Below are 21,747 nucleotides of genomic sequence, written 5' to 3' on the forward strand. Positions count from 1 at the left end.
AAGGGACAATAAACTTACCAGCATGCTTTTAAACTTACGCTAACTAAAAGAGAAACTAGTTAGTATGGGGGAGAAAAGGCTACTATTGAAATAGTAGATAGTTTTTCACCTTTTCAGCAGATGAGGGCTAGAAGCTTTCTTTCCAGGGTGTGCATGTGTTGTGCACTTTAGTGGGGCCAACCTATTTTCTTGGATAGAGAAGGAAGTGTGAAAACTTTGTACAATTGATTACTTGACTTTTTTTTTTGTCTCATTGTGTAATGAGATATCAATTCTATTTTTGGTCCTTGGCCAAACATTCAGGAACTCTGGAAAAAATGTAAGGAATTGAAATACAGATAATAAAGTAATCTGGTGAGAAAATCAAAGGCAAATATTGATACAAAGGGGAAAATATATGGTACTTAAAGCATATCTATTAAATGAAAATATTTTTCATATTGATCTCCTTTATCCTCTTCAAATTGTGGCTGTTTTTGTGGTCAAACATTTCTTGTCATGTTACAAAGACACAACTTCCTGTGTGCTAAAAAAAACTTCCCCAGTGGTATTTTCTACATGCTTGTGTTCCTAAACCTTGCAGAGGAGAATGACCTAGGTCTGGACAAAGGCATTCCTTCCTTGTTTTAAAAGCAGTATAAACATCACACCTACTTATTCACTCATTGCATATACCATTACTTTGCATTTTGAGTTGTCATACTATGATGTGCTTTTCCTTCCACCAAAGAAAGGTTTCTCTACAATGTTGAAAAAACTCATAGGCTACTGTTCACTAGAAGAAGCAGTATTTTAAGAACAGTGGCTTATCAGAGTTCTCAGAAAATATGTGAATGTAGAATATTTTCTTTTACAGGGTGAAGGAGCTTTATTATTGATATCTTAAAAACTGTGTTACGTAGTTGAACTTGATGGCAGTTCAGCTTTTCCAGTCTTTAAAAGAGACAGTGCAGTTGCCTTTTCTTTTGGAGCAACTGCATTCCTGTAGTCTTCTGTATTCACCACACACGGAAACCTGAGAGAAGCAAATCCCTGGCTTACTGTGTCTGGTGTTAAGGGGAAGAAGGGGTCCTGTAAATGGCTGAGGAAGACAGAAAAATGTTCCCTTTGCACCATGAGAAATTCCATCACATACAAAGTATACTCCTTGTCACTCAAATTTGAATAGCACAATGTACCTTTGATCTCTGCCTGTAGTAAGCTATACATGCTGTTCTAACCAAGATGACATGTATTTTAAGTCTGTTGCAGTGCTGTCCATTTGTTCTCCAGCTGTCAAATTCCAGCCATGTATTGTGTCCACTGGAGACAACTTTACCACTTTTGAATTTAGTCTCTGGTATTGAGAGCTAGACAGACGTATTCCCAACTTAATACAGGAGAGTTTGGCAGTGATGGAGATTCACAGTGCCACTGCTGTTCAGTGTGACAAAACCTGGCATCACATAAAAAGTCTGGCAAAATGACCTCCACTGGCTTGTTAACTAGGTAGAGATCTAGGTTGCTTAAATGTGTTTTCTGTAATTTTTAGATTTTTAGTTATTTTACCATAGCAAATTAATTTTCACGCCTTGAAAATCTTCTCTCAGTAGGCTTTCATTCTGCCCACCAAAAGCTTTCAGCCAGCCTCGTAGATCTTGGTACCAGTAAGCTGTCAAGAAGGTATCTGGAATGCTGATGTCTGCATTCTAGAAGTCCTTTTTTCTTTTTTAATTGACAATGCTGTTATTGGAAAACCGTAAGCATCTCTTACAGGCATCACTCCACTTAGAGCTTCAGTATTCCTAATCCAGTCTTACTTAGCTACTGCTTTTTTGGGAAGGGGCTAGAACTTTCCTGGGAGAGGTATTTCTGTTTCTTGGACTATGTGTAGAATCTGTGGGTTTGAAAGGTGGCAAGAGTATAGAGTGAGGCATCACAAAGCAATCATGGATTCAAGTATATTTTACCAGTTTGTCCACTTAAATGTGTATTGAGAGGTGCTGCATACTATGAAGGGCTGGTACCCATTTTAAATGCTTATACCTGATGTGGGGTAGAATCAGGTCTTTGTCCTGAAGATCACTCCTGTGGTTCATGGGAGTTCATGGAATGAAATGTGCAAGGGAGGTTCTTCAGAGCTGCACATAGGCCAGGTGATTTTTCTGCTTTTAATCCAAGGTTTTCAAAGCAGAAAAAAAAAATAAAAAAATAGGTACTTGAAGACTCTTCTTAAGATTTCTCCTTACTGCAGACCTACTGAAAACCAAATCTGTTGATTCATTCCATCTCTTGAAATTTCAACAATTTTCGATCATTTATGAAGAATCTGGTCAATAATGTTGTAATTTTGCTTTGCTTGGTATTTAACTTCAGAAAGGTATTTATTTCATCTTTTTCTGTGGTGTGGAGCTTAAAAAAGGATGAAGTACTACTGCCCAGTCACAAGAAGTTTAGGACTACTTTAATAAACTGAGAAATTACCATTTGCCGTAAAGTCCAGTTTTGTAAAGGTTTTGTATTAAGAAAGAGTTACTTCAGATGTGATGTTGAGGCATTGTTAGCAGACTGATATTGCCTATTACGATTCCATTTGCTAGGCACTTAGGTGGTGAAAAGATCAAATTATCAGTACTGTGCTCTACTTTTCTCCTTCTGATGTGATTTAATTGTGAGGTATCTGCTCTATATAAGTCTGAAAAGAATTGTGAATTGAAACAGCTTTCCTAGTTCAAGATGCTTAATTCAATGTGTTTGATACAATTGTTTTTTGTGCTGGGAACTTTGAAGAATTATGGGAATTTCCCACCTGTACATTTTCTTCTGAATGATTTAGTAAAGTCAAGACAATTACTTCATTTGGCCTGTGGGCAAAACATTTGATTTCAACACCTTGCTGAGGAGAGAACTTGTGTATTAATAGTTGCCTAAAGATGTGGCCTCTGGATGGATTCTGATCATTCTTTCTACTAGTAAATTGCACAAATAGGTGCAGTATTTTTATCTGAAATTTTGCAGAATGCCTGTAATGCTTCATGGAAATATTTTGTGAATCAAGTGGAAATGCTCCTGCAAAGCCTCATGATGCAGATTGTTTATCAGTTGATCAAGTGAGCTTACAGACAAGTAGTTCTGTAATCCAAAATGGCATGTTTTCATTTTTTATTGATAATTTCACAGTGTTTCCTCTTTCATAGAAGAAATTACCGTTATGCAACAAACAGTTGGAGAGGTTCTTAAACACCCAATAGCCTCGTTTTAGAGTAAAAAGAATATACTGAGTTGGAAAGGACCCATCAAGGTCATCAAGTCCAACTCTTGGCGCTGCACAGGACTCCCCAGCAATCCCACCATGTGCCAGACACCTTGAACCCAGGCAGGCTTGATAGTGTGACTGCTTCCTGGGGAACCTGTTCCATTGTTCAGCCACCCCCTGAGTGAAAAACCTTTTCCTGACACCTAACCTAAAGCTCCTGTGAGCTTTTCCTGACACCTAACCCTAAAGCTCTCAGCTTCATGCCATTTCCTCGAGTCCTGTCCCTGGTCAAGAGAGAAATCTGTCTGTCAGCTGGGCCATGAATGTAGATGATTGCCATTTGACAAAGCTTCCTGTGGCCATGTACTAACTGACTTGGTGTGGTGAATGTTCGAAATGGTAGCAGAACTGAAAACTACTCTGACAAAAGAGAAAAATTAGGAACCAGGAACCATAATCAGTTTTGATAGTTGTATGCTGTTTTCAGGTTGGTGGCAGTCAGTTACATGTGTAATATGCTCTACCTGGTTTGTAGCTGTAACTGTGATGTACAGAAAAAAAGAAAAAAACCCACCCCAAAGAAACAAAACCCCTGACCCCTCCTCAACAAACCACAAAACAATCTCCCCTCCTCCAAGAACTCGTGAAAACAGAAGCAAATAATGCAATGATATGATACACACTTTTGTATTTTTATTCTTCTAAGGTTATTTGCTGGCTCTTGTTGGCCTCTAGTTCAGTCTGTGTTATTTAAATTCTAATATATGAATTATTTGGATTGAATTCATGTTCGGGGCCATGGTGTTGTATGTATTGATGTACAGCCTTGAATGTGAATAATTATTGTAAACTATATTTTACACCTTTTTTCTGGCTTTATTATATAAATTTTCTATTGGTCGATGATTTAATCATATCTCATAATTTAATGACTGTTTATTCTCCTCTCGACAGATCTCTGTGCTGTAGATGTGTAGTTAGTGGCTGGATGACGGATTTCATTTATGCTTGGTAGTCTGTAATAAAGGCATGTAGGGTTCTGCGCGGCCTCCGCCTCTTCCTTCCGCCGTGGGGCGAGGGGCATGGGGTACAGACGGGCCCGCGGCCTCCGGCTCGGCGGCGGCCCCTTCGCAGACGCGACCGCTGCTCCCGGGGTCCCAAGCCGGAGCCGCTCGGCCGGCGGGCGAGAAGGGGCACGGCGCTGTTCCAGCCGACGCTTCCGGTGGGCGGTGCGCCGGGGGCCAGGCAGTCGGGGCGGCCCCTTCCGGCGGTGGCGAGGATGGCGGCGGAGAACCACTGTGAGTTCCCGGTGCCCCCGGCTGGCGGCCTCGGCGCGGGCGGGCCCTGCCGTCGGTGTAGCTCGGCGCCGCTGCCCGGCGCGGGGCCCGGCAAGTGGGTCAGGCTGAACGTGGGGGGCACCTGCTTCCTGACCACTCGACAGACCCTCTGCAGGGACCCTAAGTCCTTCCTCTTCCGCCTCTGCCAGGCCGACCCCGACCTGGACTCGGACAAGGTGAGCGCGGGCCCCGCCGCGCCCGCTCCCCGCTTCGGGCCCGCTCCCCCCGCCGCCGCGCCCGCTCCGGGCCCGCTCCCCGCCTGCCGCGCTGAGGGTGCGCTGCGGCTGGCGCCCGGTCCCGCTGTGGCGCCTGCCTAGGCGGCCGCTGGCGTGAAGGGAACGCGGGGCCCGGTGCCGCGGTGAGGGGCGGCAGGAACGACTCTGTTGCCGTGGAGGGAGTCTTCCTGAAGAGTGTTGCTTAATGAGTGATGTCGTGCGAAGCAATTGGGTCCGTGAATAACAAAACTGCTCATAAATAGAGCAGACAGCACAGTATCGTTTGTACGTTTGTGTAATATTTTTATGTTGTCTGACGGGGTTTACTTCTAGCGTTTTAATGAAATATCTGCATGCACTGACACTGTGTTATTATTCTGCACTGTCATTATTCTCTTGTTCAATTACAAGAACCAGAGCAAAGTACTTTTGATAATAATCTCTCACTTAGACGTAGTATTCTGTCTTTTCAGCAATTCTTAGAGAAAAATGTTGCATATTCTGCATAGATTGTAAGTAGTGGGTGAATATTTTGGTATTCACTCTGACTCAATTTTAGTAGGGTAAGAAAGTTATTAAGATTTTATTTGTGATATGTTATGTAGTAATGGATATAAAGTATATAGTGCTGGCTCTGAAAGAAATTTTGGAGCATCACGGACAAAAACCATTTTCCAGTACAGTTAGGGAAAAGAAAGGAACAGCTTATAACACTATAACCAACAGGTTGAAAATAAGGAGTTGCTTATTATATATAAATTTTGATTTTTTTTTTTTTTTCAGTGAGGTTAGTAAATTTAATCGTTTTTTCAGGCATAACTTCCAGAAAGGATATTTGAACACTTAAGATAGGGAACAGAATGTAATGTTCCTGAGTTAGAAGAAAAAAAAGTTGAAGTGTGGTGGTGTGAGAATTGTTTTGTAGTTGTCTTTGGTTTTGGTTGAGGTTTTTATGGAGAGCTTAAATTAACCTATAAAACTAAATTTAAAAATGTAGGTGGCTTGCTGATAGGTAAACTGTCTTTGTTTGGGAGAGAGTAAGAAAGGATTCCTCTAAGGTTTCCTAATTAAAACATAAAGCACTGCCATATGCTCTGGCAAATGGGAGGGCCAACAGTCTCCTGCACTGTTGTCCAGCACTGCCAGCTGGGCAAGGGAGGGGATTGTCCCATTCTGCTCTGTTTTGGGGAGTGTTCTCACTTTGAGTCCTGTAGCCAGTTTTGGGCACCACAATATCAGAGGGATCTAAGGTTCTTAGAGAGCATCTGAAGGAGGAACACAAAGTTTCTGAAGGGAAAGCAATATGAAAAATAGCTGAGGTCACTTGGCTTCTTCAGCTGAGAAGAGGAGGCTGAGGGAAGGCTCATTGCTGTCTGCATGTTCCTCTTGGGGGGCAGTATCGATCTCTGTTCTGTGTGACCACTGACAGGATCCAAGGGAACGGCATGGAGCTGTCTCAGGCAGGTTTATGTAGGATATTCAGGAAAAGGTTCTTTCCAAAGAGGTTGGTTGAACACGAACAGGCTTCTCAGGGAATGGTCATGGCCCCAAGCCATGAGCTTGACAAAGCTCAGGCACATGGTGGGAGTGTTGGGGCTGTGCTGTGCAGGGCCAGGACTTAGACTTGATCCTTGTGGGTCCCTTGCAACTCAGGATATTCTGTGATTTCCTTGCTTGCTACTGTAAAGAACTGAGAGGCTTCAAGAAAGGTAGCATGTTGGCCTTTAAACTGCCTTCAGGTACTAATGTTGAGTAGGACAGGGCAGCCTGTCTCCAGCTGTCAGGTATGTTTCCACTTGTAATGGGAGAAAGACTAACCTTTAGCACACCCTGTGGCCAAACTAGCGTTGAATACATTAGGATAGTGACATTGACTCTCTGAATTTAGTAGGTTTCACAATGTCACTCACAGCTTTAAAACTGTTTAAGAAGCATTTCAGATTTCAGCAAATAAATGAGCAGTAGTGGTCATATTTACTGTTCAGAATAGGATTTGTTTTCCATGGTATTTAAATGTTGGTTTAGAGATGAATACATAAAATAGACAAGCAGAGCCTTGCTCACCTTGTCATCATTGTTTATTTTAATGCTTTTACTGCGTTACTGTTAACAATTTACATATATTTCCTTGTTTTAGCATCTTCCTATTTTAGCTATATACCAGTTTTTTGTTTGCAAACTGTTATAGCATTCTTTTAACTTTCCCCTAAGAAGGAGATTGTCAAACTTTTGTAATAATGTTTTGGCTGTAGTATTCATGCTTGATTTTTAATGGCTTACTAAAGTTGCCATAGAATCTGTCAAAGAAGGAAGCACGCAAGCACTGAGTGGTTTAGAAAAATCAAAGTCTTCCTGGTAGTGCAACCTTGACTGTCAGCATTAAGAAATATCTAAATTGTAGTCATTATTCTAAGAAGTAACAGATATATGTAATTTGTCCATGAGATTTATGACTTCTCAGGTGGGTTGTGTTACTGATGTAGTTTTGATAAGTACTGCTAGTCTGCAGACACTCAAAGTTTTTAGGCCACACAGTTTGTGAAAAATTCACTAGTTCAATATTTAAAAAGCACAGATGATAGGGATGACAATTATTTATAAATTCAAATTTAGTACCAAATACTACTGTATTTCTGTGCATATTGCTGCCTTTATCAGAACTCAGAATAAGTAAATTATGTAAAATTTAAAAACTATATAAAATTAAAATATTCATGTTAGAGCATACAGCTTTGAGCCAAGAGCTTGATGGTATGACTTGATCCCAATGAAGATAATTAATTGGAAATAAATTTATGACATTTCAGCCAGTGTTTTAATGCAATTCTTGGGGAGATTGTTAAATGGGATTAGGGAGATGTATGTATTTGGTGCACCTTTTGAGTCCTACTGGAATCCTGTACTGGATTCTAGCATCCGCAATTCAAGGTTCACAGCAGGGCAGTGACTAGTCACAAGGTGAAATATGATTTGGTAAAAAGTTTTAAAGAACAAAACTTTTTTATGGGAAGAAGTTTAAGGAGTGATTTCTCAGTCCAGAGGTACATACATGGAGACAAGAAATCTAATAGTGAAGCCTGTTCAGTCTAGCAAAGGTGTTGTGAAATCCAGCTAGCAAAGTGTCAAACTATAGATGTCCTTGCTAGAAAGTACATAATATTAGCAGTGACAGTAATTACTTATTGGAATGGTTAGGTTTCACTGCTACTTTCTAAAGGTTACATTTCACCATAAATAAATTGAGGTCTTTGTGTGTTTTAAACTAAGATCAGGGTAAGCATTCATTATGATTCCTTTGAGCCTCAGTCTCTATAAAGGTCGGAAGTGAAAACATTTGCAGCTGGAATCCATAATTTAGTTGCTTTGGTCAGTATTTTTCAAAGGAATGTAATTGTGAGCTACACTGACTTTTCATTGGTATGCTGAACCAGGTGATTGAAAATTTAAGGCCAAGTTACTAGGTTTCCTCTAAAATTCCATGGTGTTTGTAACTTGAGCTAAACATTAGTGTGGGAATAAATAAATGCAGTCTTCACTGTATGTAGACAATGCTGTCTTCTAAATGGTGTCCTTGTAAATATGCATGAAAAAAGCCTAGAATTTACAGACAATGAAGAAAAAAACTCTTCAGAGAAGAATGTAATGCAAAAGTAGAAATGGGTAAAGATACAAACAGTCCTGTGATTAACTAGCAGTTTAGGGTTGGATGCACAAAGACAACGTGCATTTGTTTTGAATTTTCTTATGAAGAATGTCAACATTTGCAGGAAACACCTCTAAGTGAGGGGTGGTATTACTATACTGAATAGAGAGGAAACTTGAATTTCTGCTGCTGTTCTGGTAAACAGTAACACCTGTTTCTATAAAATACATCTAAAGGAGAGAGAACTTTGAAACCTTATTAGAATATAGGTTTCTGTGACATTTGTGGTATTCACCTGAAGTTTAGGAAATGGCTTCAAAATACCTACCACTGGTTGTGTCAGTGAAGATGCAGACTTTCTCAAAGTTTGTAGAAAAAACAATTTACTCTTTAGCAGAGGAAATTGCATAGCTGGGACATCAAAGTCTATTAATACTTAAGCTAGCAAGCCTAAAGCTAGTTATGTACATGCAAACTAGCTACCTCTTTAAATTGTCCAGTTTGCATTGGATCACATTTACAATTTATTTTTTTATCTTACAGTAAAACAGTTTATATTAAAAAGTATCAAAAAGCTAATTACATGTGACAATACAGTGTGTTTTCATGTACGTATGGATGAAAACAGTCCTGATAATATTCTGAAAGACTTACGACCTATATTTTTAGAGTTCTAGGTAGAGCTTCTGTGTCAGCTTGTATTGGATTTATGTTTACGTAAATATCCTTACAGATCTAGTGTAATCGGCCTTTCTTAGTGGTTTCAACATGAAGTGCTTAGCATACACTGAAGGATATTCAGGCAGCTCACTCAAAAGGAGGAGTGATAAGGCATTTTGTATAGGAAGATGCTGAGGAAGTAAATTTTTTGTGTCACTCACCTGTGCGTTGTTTGCATATGGTTACAATAAGGCTCTTGACTCCTTGGTGCTAGTGTGTAGCATATCTGAGCTGTCAGGTCAATGTTCAAGACATACATCCTCCTCTTAATGTAAATTAATGCATATTTTCTATGTCTGTAATCTGGGTAAGCAACTTTTGCATGGAATTTAGATGCTTAAGTGAATCCTGTTGACAGAATTTGGGTTGCACACTGTTAGAATTTAGCCAGAGTTCTTTTAACTGTTGATGTTTTCTAATGTTTTTTAAAAAAATAGATTATAGCAAAAATTATAGGACTTTTGTGTGCCTTCTTTTTTATTATTTTTCAAGGCACCTTGTCTGAAAGGCTTCATAGAGTAAACCATGACACTACTGAGATGTGTATGTTTTTCATGTATGACCTCTCAAGGTGGAATTTGAAAGAAAAGGCCTGACATAGCTTTTTCCCTTTGTGGTTTTGTTGGAAGCTTGTTTAGTATATAGAAATCAACTCAGAAAAATACAATTTCAGATAATGCAGACCTTTCAAAAAACAAATGTTCAGGCCTTTTGTGCAAGGAGTGAAGTCATTGTTACTTAAGATTTCATTTAGAGCTTTTAATCGCTTTCCTTCTGTCACCCACCTCTCTATCTCTGAAGTGGTGTAGAGCTGATGACCAGTATTGCTTCAGAAGATTATGTGAGAAAGCACTGCAGTGTGAAAAATTACAATCATCTTAATGAAGAAGATTATTTCTAGAGATTGATTTTTCCTACCAATCTCCCAGAAGACTCCCAGTTTTGTAAGCCCTGTGTTTCTTAATGCAGTTCAGATGATGACGGGGTTTTTTTCTTTAAAACAGCTTTTCTTTTTATCTGTTTTGGAATTTCCTTTCCAACCTCACTGGTTTCTTTTCCTTTACTAAATAACACTTTTCAGCTTATAATTCATACAGTTGTCAGCTATTCTAATTTCTTGGGTTATATCTGTAGATTGCACATTCTTGAAGTGTTTTGGTTATGTAAATATATTCGTAGATTAAATATTAAAACTATACTACTTTATCTATCTACTGGTTTTGATGCATAGTTTTGTGAGACCATGAGCTTAGTGCAGAAGAAATTGTGATTAGACTCCATCAAGCACTGTCTGGTCTGAGTGTAGGTTAACTGCCAGCAGGTTTTAATATGTTAGCATTTTCTTGAACAGGTAATTTTATACAAAATTATGCACTACTTCACTTCTTTTGAAATGACACTGTGTCTAGGTGTGTAAAGCATTTAATTGTAATTATAGAAAGGGTTTATGGCTTTTGTAGTTCAGGCTGTGGTTTTTCTGCATTCTACCGATCCTAGTTGGACAAGTGCAGTTATTCAGAAACTAAATCTGTGTACCTGAAAATACATCCTCTAAGTTTTTTTCCAATGAAACATTTTACGAACTCTACATACTGTTAAGTAGAGAGATTTTTTAGATATCACAGTTAGGTAATCAAACCTTTCCATATAAGCATTAATGTTCAAATGCAGAGGATTGAGTCGGTAGAGTTTCTTTCGTATACTACCTAGAAACTAGAAAGAAACTAGAGTTTCTTTCATATACCATAAAACTGGTAGTAGCAATTATTGCTACTACCTATGGTTTTGAGGGGAGTATGATCCACATTATTGGTAATGATGATTTTTTTAGTATCTCCTGTAAACTACTAGAATATTAAAAATAAGAATAAGTAAAAAAGTATTTGGGGTGCTGCCGCATCTCTCTAGTATATATCTGTAGGATATCCATTGCACCAAAACCTTATGTACTAATGCATTAATACAGTCAGTACTCCACTTGATAGTAGAAAGGAGCAGTGGATCAGTTAGAAATCTTTCTATGAATCTTCCTTAGTTCTCCAGCCAGCACAAAGTATGTCAGTACTGTCTTGATTGCAGGGGTTCACACATAGATTCTAAATAACATAGGAATTACCAATTTTGCTTCTTTATCTCTTTGTCAAGAATATCAGCTCTGCAGGTGAATTTCTTGAATTGTTTCATAATTCACAAAACGCTGTAGTCTGTTTGGTAAATTGAGCATTAGTTTTCATCTATTCATCTATTACTTCACTTGTCCGCATGAGATAGGTAGGAATTGCATCTTCAGTGTACTTTTTTTTTTTTTTAGAAGATGCATGTACAACTCTTGCTTGGTACATAGCAGTTCTCAGTACCCTGTGAGTATTTGTACATCTGACCAAAGACAAAAGCAAATGTTTTTAGAGCAAAGTGTTGAGGTTAAGAAAAATTAGGTTTGCCTTTAATTAAAAAAAAAAAAAAAAAGAAAGAAGTGAAAGGAAAAACTGATACTTGAATCTCGCTAGAATGTAGCCATTGTTCTGACTCTGCAGGCTCCCAAACAAGATTTCCTGGTTTTAAGTGCTATTTTTAACCTTAACTTTTGGTGTTCTCAGTTACCACTTAGATCTTTCATGCTAATGATGTTGTTAATCACTGATAAGGAGTTAGGGGGATTGATCAGATAAGAGAAGTTGTGTATTGGATTATTTGATTGATCAATCTGATACCATGACGGTTATATTGTTTAATTCCTTTTATTGTCTTTAATAAATCCAGCTTTCAGGGATGTGGCTATATCTGAATACCTGCTCACTGCAAGATGAATATTAGCTTGCAGTTCCCACTTGGATGTTGAAATCATTGTGAGGTTTTTTGTTTGGTTGGTTTGGGCTTTGGTGTTCTTTTGCTTTGTTTTGGGTTGTTTGTTTGGTTTGTGTTTGTTTGTTTTTCTAATCTAGGATGAAACAGGTGCCTATTTAATAGACAGAGACCCAACCTACTTTGGGCCAGTACTGAACTATCTCAGACACGGAAAGCTGGTTATTAACAAGGACCTAGCTGAGGAAGGTAAGACATCTCTGAATATCTCGTTTGCTTGCCACTTGCTTATTATTTTCACTTCTTTTGAATCACCAAAACTAATTTAGAACAAGATGGCAAACCTTAACCAGTATAGCATTTCTATCTGTTTCAAGCAAAAGTGATAGGTATCATGCAGTTATAGTGTATGGGGTTATTTGAGCATTTTGAGTAGAATTCCTGATTTCACAACCCCCATTCTTCATTGGAACATAAGTATTCAAACACGAGGGGAGATGCCTTTTATTATGTAATCTTATATCTTTCCTGTGTGACTGTGAAATATTTGGGTTTAGTTCTCTTTAAGCAAAAGATTGCTGCCTAGGAAGCAAGCTTTAGAAGATGTAAAGCAAACTAAAAGTGAAGTTCTGGCATGTTCAGATGTATAGAATATGCTTTTAAAGACTGAATTCTGCCCCCAGCTTCTTCCTCCTTGTTCCCAGTTTGTGTCAATTTTATCCTAATGGAGGATGACTGTTTTAAAACATATAAATATGTTTTATGTTATATGTTTATATTTATATGTTTAAAACATATAAATAAAGTATAAGTAATAAAAGTAATAAAACTGTATTGATAGCATATTGAAGAAATCTATCAAAGAGAAATACAATTTAACAAGGGAGAAATAGTATGAAATATAATTTCCATGTGCATTGTTAAGCATACTGTGTGTGGAGAACGGGTAGGTATGGTAGTCCTATCAGTCTGCTATGGAATGGTATCTGTGCACATTTTTTTGTTTCTTGTCTCATTTTTTATGTGAAATGGCATCAGTTTTCTTTGAGATATGTTTAGGGCAATGTTTTATAATGAGCCAAACATTGAATTACATGTACCTGAAAGAAGCCAGAATTGTTAGGTTGGTGAACTGCCTTGTCATAGGGAAAAATAAATAATTTCCTGTAGATGTTGAGAAGATGATCTTATGAACTGGTTGGTGATTTTGGCCTGGAGTCTTTAGTTACACTGTCTTCCAAAAAATGTTTTCATACTAGGTGTACTGGAGGAGGCTGAATTCTACAATATCACATCTCTAATAAAACTGGTAAAGGACAAAATAAGAGAAAGAGACAGCAGAATCTCTCAGGTGAGGCTGTTTTCTCATGTGCTTTTGATTATTTGTTCTATGACAAGCAGTGAGTGGGTTCCATTTGTTTTTTTATGTAACTCCTGATTTCCCCAGTAAGATACTGAATGGCTACCTCCATCACTGGATGATCAGGAACCACTAGTATACAAAGATTAATATTTTTAATTGCTGGTTCCTGCCAGTCTGCTTACAAAGTTCACAGATCTCTTTTACAAACTGAAAACATTCTGAGTAATTGTTCACAAATGTTCGGTAATAGTAGAATTTGTTCTAATATCATTTCTGGAAATTGTTACGTTAGAGAACAGCTTTTGTAGAACATAGCTTTCTCATTGACTTTTAAATGTTCTGAATATGATGAGGTTGCCTAACTATGGTATAACTGCTGTTTATACAGTATGTTTATGTAGCATACGTACAGATGCTGTTTAGCTCCTGTCATATGTTTTTGTAGCAAAGTTGCTTTCTTTATTTGTAATGCTCTGTGATTGAGGAGGTTGCCTCTTCTCATAGCCCCTCATGTTCTCCATGAAAGTGAATATGGTAAAGTTTGTTCGTTAACTCTGCTACTCAGGTAACTGGTAACTTCCCTGGTAACTGAGTCTTCATGGAGATATTACAAACTTACATTGTTACTGACAAATTTCTTTTGAAGTTAGGTTGTTGGATTGCGGGGTTTCTCTGATAGCATTTACTATAGGTCTCAGCTAAAATGGTCCTAGTTATTGGTTGCTCTGAATGGGTTCAAAGTGGTGTTGCTTACCATTTCTAGAGAGTAAGGGCAACTTCAGACAAGTCACAAACATAGTGAATTCCATGCCCTATTGAGCATCTTATATTTCTTCTTGAAGGTGCCAGTCAAACATGTATACAGAGTGCTGCAGTGTCAGGAAGAGGAGCTCACTCAAATGGTTTCCACAATGTCCGATGGCTGGAAATTTGAACAGGTAAAAAATCCGTATGGGATATGGTTAACACAGTCTTCTAAGAAATCAGTATGAAGTACATTTTGTGAAAGAGGAATATAAATGAAATTCCATGCATCTTTTTTTATTCAGTCATTTTCAGAATTTGGATAAACATACACAGCAAAGTTAAAATGTGATACGTGTGTTTGCATTTGTCAAAAAACAGAAAAAAAAATTCAGCTTTCCAGGAGGTAAATTTTGCTGACTTTCTATACAAACATCTGCAACATGTCTGAAATGTAATTCTTCAGTATGTACACATGAGCAGTTGAAGGGTGAATCAACCAGAATTAACTAATACAAGTTTATATTAATGATAGCTTGGATAGGAAGAGCTCTGGGTAAAAGAGATGCGCTTGGGATATAAATGTTTGCCAGGCCCAAAGAGTGGTTCTTCAGAGAAGAAAAACTGATACACAAAGGAGGGTGGATTTTAACTGTGTAGATGTGAAGCTTGATAGCTGTGAGCTATGTGAATGTTCTTGTTCTTTGCAGTGCGTAAAAATAGCTTTGTGTGTACATTCCAGAACACACTGTAAAATCCCAAGATCTATCTGTTATCTTTGATAATTTCTGTAAGTAAGAAATGAACTGCACAGCTGCTTTATCCTTCACATTCCTAATCCAGTAGAGTATTTAAACTGCATTGGAGCAATGAATCTGTTAACTCTGAAACACAAGTGTTCATTGGCTAGCACCTTTTTCAGTGTCTGATGCTTACAATAGGAGAAATTGAAATAAGCACAAGCCCGCTATCCTGTGCAGTCTCACTCTAATAACACAACAAAGCAACATTTAAAAAATGTTTATGACACAAAGGGAAAACAGAACATTTTGTTTATATTTGATAAAATATATAAGGTGCTAGTAATGTGGAGACAGCTGTGAGCAAATAGACTAAACAGGCGCAGAGCAAGCTTTCCATGCTTCAGTACTCCACTTCAAGTATTACCAGGTATGTTTGCCATGCCACAAGCTAAATGTTGTTTAAGTCTCCGAAAAAACCTCTCACTTAATACACGACTGTTTTTTGGCCAGTGCATGGAAAAAGGTTTTTCAACATTCTTCTTTGTCAGGAGAAACTAGCTTTCATTACAAATAGAACTCCTTTACTTCTTAGCAGATTAAATGACACCATATCTTTTGCCTTTCCTAAACCCTTTGGGGATATTGTATTTGGGAGTAATACTGCTTTGACAGTGCAACTGCTGAAAGACCTATTATAATCTCTTTTAGAACTGGAAGAATCCAGTGGTTCTCTTGGACATTACAACTTGTTTCATCCAGCTGTCTCCCTACTTCCTCCCTCTCCCATGTTGAATATATTTAGACACATAGTTTGAAGTAGCTAAACACAACAGCTGTATGATCTCATAATACATAGCATCTCATTACCTCACAGTAGCCCATTCCCTCCTTTGTACTCACTTGAAGCAGGATTAGAATATTGTACATAAACAGTTTTATTGTTAATACCTTCAAACCCTGTAGCATTTCTGTAATTTTTTCTAAGCCCATGCTGCTCAGCAGCATGCTTTCTTTCAGAAGCAGTCTTTGGTGCGGTACTCACCATGCTCTGTATGTGAAAAAAGATGGACTCATCAGCCTTTTCAGGGTGATATTTTTACAGATTAAGAGTCCTTGTGCTCTGAACCATATATAACGTGCTCAAGTGGTTGGTTTTGAAAAAAATGATTTTTTACACTTAGCATTTCAAAATTTTATCATTAAATATGATTGTATATGGTTATTAAATAGGAGTGGAAGGAGCTGAACTGTTGGTGCACTAATGCAGTTGTATTGATGCCCTTTACCAAAGAACACATTTGAAACCTCTGCTAGAACAGTACAGTAATGTATTAGTCCCAGTCCAAAATCTATTACTAAAAATTATGCTGCCCAACTTTCGTGGGTTATTTTGTTGAGGATTTTTTTTAGTTTCAATTGTTGCCTCTTTAGGCAATCAGAAAAAAACAGTATTTTGACAATACAACAGAATAAAAAACTGTGGGCTATACAAACTGGTTAAATAGAAATGCTTTAGACAGCAGCAGTGTTGATCATGTAAATTTTAATGATTAATGTAACCTGAGTCTGGCACCATAATACTTAGCAATCGTAAGTATGTTCAGTGTATGAGGAGGATGGTGTTTAACTGCTGTCTTTAAAATTATTCACACGCAATAGCAGGATACATATAAAGTTACTATTCATGGGCCTTCTCATATGTTGTAATCTACAGTTTACTCAGAATAGGCAATTGTTGTCTAACTCTTCACATATAAATTAATGTTATAATCTCTCTAAAGTGTGCTGACAAACTGTGCTTTAATTTAAATGGGCTAGGAATTGCCATGTGTTATTAAGGGAAAATATATTTTGTAATAAGAGATTGAGAAATTTAGCTGAGGTTGGATTCTAAGTTATTAGACATTTGGCCAATGTTCTTGGTTGAGATTTTTGTGGGAACAAGACAATTTTTTATATTCCAGTTATTTTCTTGGATCTTTTGTAAATGACTCCTTCTAAAACTAATCTAGACCGCTCAATGTTTTTTCCTCTTGTTGACTTCTTGTGTTTCCTTAGCTGTATTTTATCAGTAGTTGGAACAAGATGAAGCCCTTTAATACCCGGGCTTTATATATTGCTGTCCCAGATTGAGAGTCTTTCCAAACCAAGATAATTGCTTTACATAACACCTTCCAGTCTTAAATCCATGCTACCTTCTCCACGTGTCAATGTATGACAGGAAAATAATGGTTACTCTTATGACGCACCAAACTTTCTTTGTTTTACAGAGTAGTTGACTACAATACAGTTATATGGGGAGTTTTCTGTCTTCTTATCAGTAATTCTTAACTTCCATTTAAATTAAAAAGGGCTTTGCAACTGCCTCAGTAAATTTTACATTGAAATGAAAGTTGTAGCTTGATAGCAACCTGTTCTAGTGGCAAGTAAGTGTTACCTGAACGTTTGAGCTCATTGTTACTTGTACAATTTGGATAACGGTTTGTACTTCAGCTTTACAAAGGTTTCTTTTTGTGTTTTGCTTTGATTGGTTATTTCAGCTTGTCAGTATAGGTTCCCAGTACAGCTGTGGCCGGGCTCAGCAGTCAGAGTTTCTGCTGATAGTGTCACGGGAAGTGAAAGGGGAAGAGAGATGCTTCCAGAAATGCTGCAGTGAGGTGTGTCACACCATTCTTTTTGCCCTCACACTGATATGCTTGGCCTCCTTGCGTTTCTGCTGCTTTCAGATCATTCCACTTTTTTTCTGGATGTACAGCACATAGTAGTTTGTGTGTATTTGTGACTGGCTTTTATTTATATTCGCGATATTTCATTACACATTATGAATGTCCACATTGTAAAAATAATAGAAAAACAACCAAACAAAAATCCCTTGGTTATTTAGTTCAAGGTTTTTCTTAGGAAGAGGTCTTACCTTCACAGTAACTTCTTTTCCTTACATTTTCTTCCAAAATTAACAGCCTTTGATCTATACTTGTTAACTAAGAAGTACAATTCAAACGTAAGGAGCCCTAAAAATACACCTTTGAGTTCAGTGGGCCCAGAAGGGGACATTTCTGGTAAACTAGGAAAATTATTATTTCATCCACCACAGTTAAGTTCTGAGTTTGAACACTTTATTTCTGGTAACTCAGAACTTAACTCTTTTTTAGGTGGATGAGATATGTTCAGATTTGAATAATGAGTAACAGGATTTTTTTAGAAGTAAAATATGGAGGAGTGAGGGGAGAACAAAAGAGACAGTTTTAAATCTTGTGTCAAGTTGAAAAAACATGCTGGGTGTTTCCTTGGCTTTATTGTTTTGTTGATTTGGGTTTTTTTTCCATCTTGGGAAATTTTCTTGGAATCCAAATGGAGAATCCTAGCTTCATTCATTCTCTATTTTTTTCATCCTTCCTTTTCCCCTTGTTCTGCTTTTTTGATTGCTGTGTTACTTCCAAATATTTGTGAGTTTGGGAAGGTTTTTTTTTTCTCTCAGTAACATTGGAGGCAGTTTCTGTTTCTTTAAGTATCTGTGCTACATTTCAAAGTGTTGTATATGAATTGATTTGGGTGCTCTGGTGCTCTGTAATTTTTTTCATCAACAAAATGCCTGGAGTACTTGTTCTTTTTCTTGCAACATATATGGTTATTTAGTCTGAAAGATGTGTATAACATTATGAAGATAACATGGTAGTGAAATGGCTTAATAAAAACAAACCTTTGCTTGTGACTTTATATGGACACATAATCATGCAATTCTAGATTTGAAACTTGGAGTGTTACCCAGCCTTATAGCAGAATCTGCTTTCAATGTACCAAGCATTGTCTGTTTCTTGCAGTTGTATAGGTAACATTTGGAATGTGAAATGTGGGGGTTTCATACTTCCGGCAACAGAGAGAGAATTGTGGCTTGTTAGTGACGTGTAGGGTACAGGCAGAATGATGTTAACTCATGCATTCATGCCCTGGATAGCTCAAAGTAAAAGACAGCATTGTAAAATGGAAGGTGGGGAGGGCAGTGAAGAAATTAATGCAAGTATAAAATAAAATAAAAATTATAATAAAAAAAAGTAAGCTTTGAAGTCTGACTATTGCTTTAAGGGACCTAAAATAAATATTCTTTCAGGCCTGGTGTCAGTCATCAGAGCTGAGTTTTAAGAGCTGATATGTGTGTATCTTCATAACCTTTTGCAAATCCTTTGGGAAGGCAGAACAAATGCATTATCTGTTTAAAAAGCATACAGTCCATTGTTAGATTCATACAACTTGATTCTGTAAAAAAATTGAGTGGAAGATTTTCTTTAATTCTATTAGCTGATAGTATGATTAAAAATTTTGAAAGGACTGTTTTTTCAAGCTTTCTAGTGTACAAGGAATTCAGCACATCTGAAATAGAAGCAGTAATATTCAAAGTACAAGAATATTTAAATTAGAATTTGAGAATAATTGTTATAGAATTTACTTGGTTTTGAAAATCAGACCATCACAAAATAAAGAAGGAAATTACTAGTGGTTAATATGAGTAACTCCAGTGGTAAGCAGAGGAAGAAGAGGAGGAAGAAGAAGAAGAAGGAAGAAGAAGAAGACTGGGCTGCTGTTTGTGCAGGCTGGAGTGGTCTGAGATAGTAATACTATTGCTGATTTGTCTGGTAAATATACTATATAGATTTTGAATCAATATTATTAAACCAATGCAGCAAATCTGTATAGGCATGTTACTGAAATGTGTCTCGTTTAGAGATCTGTCTCAGTTCAGTTAGGCATGAGATTTGTTCACTTCAAAAATAAGGTTCCTTATTATGAGACAGGAAATTCCTTCTTGTGATTTCTTTTCAGGAAAATCGTGATCTCTATTGGCACCTCAAGCAATAATTATATTTCCTTTGATTTAATAAAAATAAAAGTAATGCAGCTTTCCATTCCTGCCTTCTTTTAACTGTAGCTGACAGCCTGCTAGTACCATCAACCCTTATTCCATGCAAGCAGTAATGGATCCTTATCTAATGAATTTTCTGTGATAAGTAGCATTGGTATTTTCCTGTGCTCAATTCTGACACTGTTGGGGCTCACAGGGATGCTTAAACAGAATCACACTGCTTTATTAAGGAGTGTAATGAGACAAGCCATGGAAGGAATAAACCAATGCAGAACAATAGATATATGCGTGTATACGTACGTACGTATATATATAAAAGCATACAAATCTATGGAATTTACAGTTTCAACATGTTATTTTATCCTTCCTGGTAATTTAAGCTACATGAAGCAACTGTGGCTTCAAAACAAAAACAGTTTATCCTTTCAGAAAGTCCGAGAAACAGTAGTCTGGATAATCTGAAATCCTTTGACCTGTTTTTCATACCTCAGATTACTCTGATGTGCTGTGGCTTCTTTTGGGGTGTGGAATGGGGGTGGTAGTTTGGGGGGCAGATGGACATGGCAGGGGTAGTCTTCCACTTTATCAGCATCCTTCTTAAAGTGTTGTCACCAGTACTGGTGACTTTTGGAATAGGAGCACTAAAACATATTTCTGATCGCTGTTCCTGACAGAACAGTTCAGTTCTAATCTGCAATCACTTTCCATTGTTTCTTTTTCTGCCATCAGCCTTGTTGTTGATCATTTCAGAAAGCTACAATGACATTTCTAGCATGCAGTTGCTACTATGCAAATGCTACATTTTTGGCTGCACACATATGAAACTGCTTATGAGAGTATTGTGAGTTGGAGTTTTGAAGAACTTGGGTCTAATTCTGCAAAAGCAACTTTATCAACTGATCAGTAGTAGCAAAAAGTCATTAGATGTTTTGCAGTCAGGTAAATTGATAGTCCTATCCAACTGGCTAAAAATATTCAATCTGCCATGTCTCCTAAAAAGATTTATGTGCAATAGCTTGATTTACATGCTTGGATTATGAAGCATTTGTTAGTAGATATCAACTGAAGACCTGTCACTGTGGTTGAAACAGGATTGATGATTTGGCTGATGTTTGGGTCTTGTATGGTATCTACTTTCAGAGAGGTAATTTATTTCTTTAGAGTGTCAATAAGTAAAGAAGTATTTTTCCTTCTGGTAGTTAACATAGCTGACCTCATAATGAGTCGTTGCCATTTTCCAAGAAGAAGAGTCAACTGTATATTAATTAAGTTGTATGCTTGAGTTTTACTCTTCAAACTTCAGAGAAGGTGAATTTTGAGTGGCTTTATTTAAATATGTATGCAAGCTTTCTGAATGTTTTCTAGGCTTTAAGTGGGTTAAAAATGTTGTTTAATGTCCTACCTTTTACCTTAATAATTGAAGCAGTTACTATATTTGTACGAAATAGTTTATAATTGCTATATAATGTATAGTGTAAACTTTATGCCACGTTTTTGGGTTTAAGGCAACTTAATTGCTATTTTTTTCTGAAAATCTGTGCATATTTTTTGTTGATAGGGAAGACAATCAACAGATCATCTTAATATACAAAGTAAATTTGAGTTGATTTTCCAGCTTTTCAGTAGACTTTCTTAGTCCATTTTGTGCAACTGAGAAGCTAGTTACTCTGTGGGTTCCATGATTGTGTATTGCACAAATACGTTATGCTGCAGACTGCAGAGTATTCATTGTGAAAGATTAGCTGATTTAACATCTCAAGGTAAATTAAGTCTTCATATGCATCGGTGCTTCTAGAAAACCTGGGTGTTTGTAACTTCATTACAGTTTTGGTTGGAAAAAATGTCTTTAACAATAATTTTTGATCAGCCTGTGTTCATTACTGTTTATGTATATATTTTGCAGAACTAGAGTGATGTTAGAAGAGGAGGAGGCAGGGGAGGTTTCTGGTGATCACATTCAGTGTAGTTAAAGTACGTAATTTGAGAGTGATGAATTTTGATGGGCAGTGCTGCTCATGGAAGGCTGAGCCTTGTATGCTGTAATATCATCAGGCTCCAAAAATTTTTGATGGTGCCTAAGCCTGACA

At 37.4% G+C, this 21,747-nt stretch overlaps 1 protein-coding gene across 3 annotated transcripts in view; it reads left to right on the top strand.

Annotated features, from left to right (window-relative positions):
- The first annotated feature begins 4,435 nt into the window (after positions 1 to 4,435).
- The window catches only part of KCTD5 (potassium channel tetramerization domain containing 5), a 32,219-nt gene continuing 14,907 nt past the window's right edge, over positions 4,436 to 21,747 (top strand). For 2 of the 3 annotated variants that reach the window (XM_053991657.1, XM_053991656.1), the window contains exons 1-4: positions 4,436 to 4,748; positions 12,093 to 12,201; positions 13,212 to 13,303; positions 14,158 to 14,253. In XM_053991657.1, coding sequence (XP_053847632.1) covers positions 4,515 to 4,748; positions 12,093 to 12,201; positions 13,212 to 13,303; positions 14,158 to 14,253 — 531 coding nt within the window. In that variant the 5' untranslated portion in view covers positions 4,436 to 4,514. Of the gene's footprint in view, positions 4,749 to 12,092; positions 12,202 to 13,211; positions 13,304 to 14,157; positions 14,254 to 17,342; positions 17,460 to 21,747 lie in introns of all 3 variants that reach the window. The other variant, XM_053991655.1, reaches the window with a different exon arrangement.

Source organism: Vidua macroura, chromosome 16, assembly GCF_024509145.1.
Source record: "Vidua macroura isolate BioBank_ID:100142 chromosome 16, ASM2450914v1, whole genome shotgun sequence".
Classification (NCBI taxonomy): Eukaryota; Metazoa; Chordata; class Aves; order Passeriformes; family Viduidae; genus Vidua; species Vidua macroura.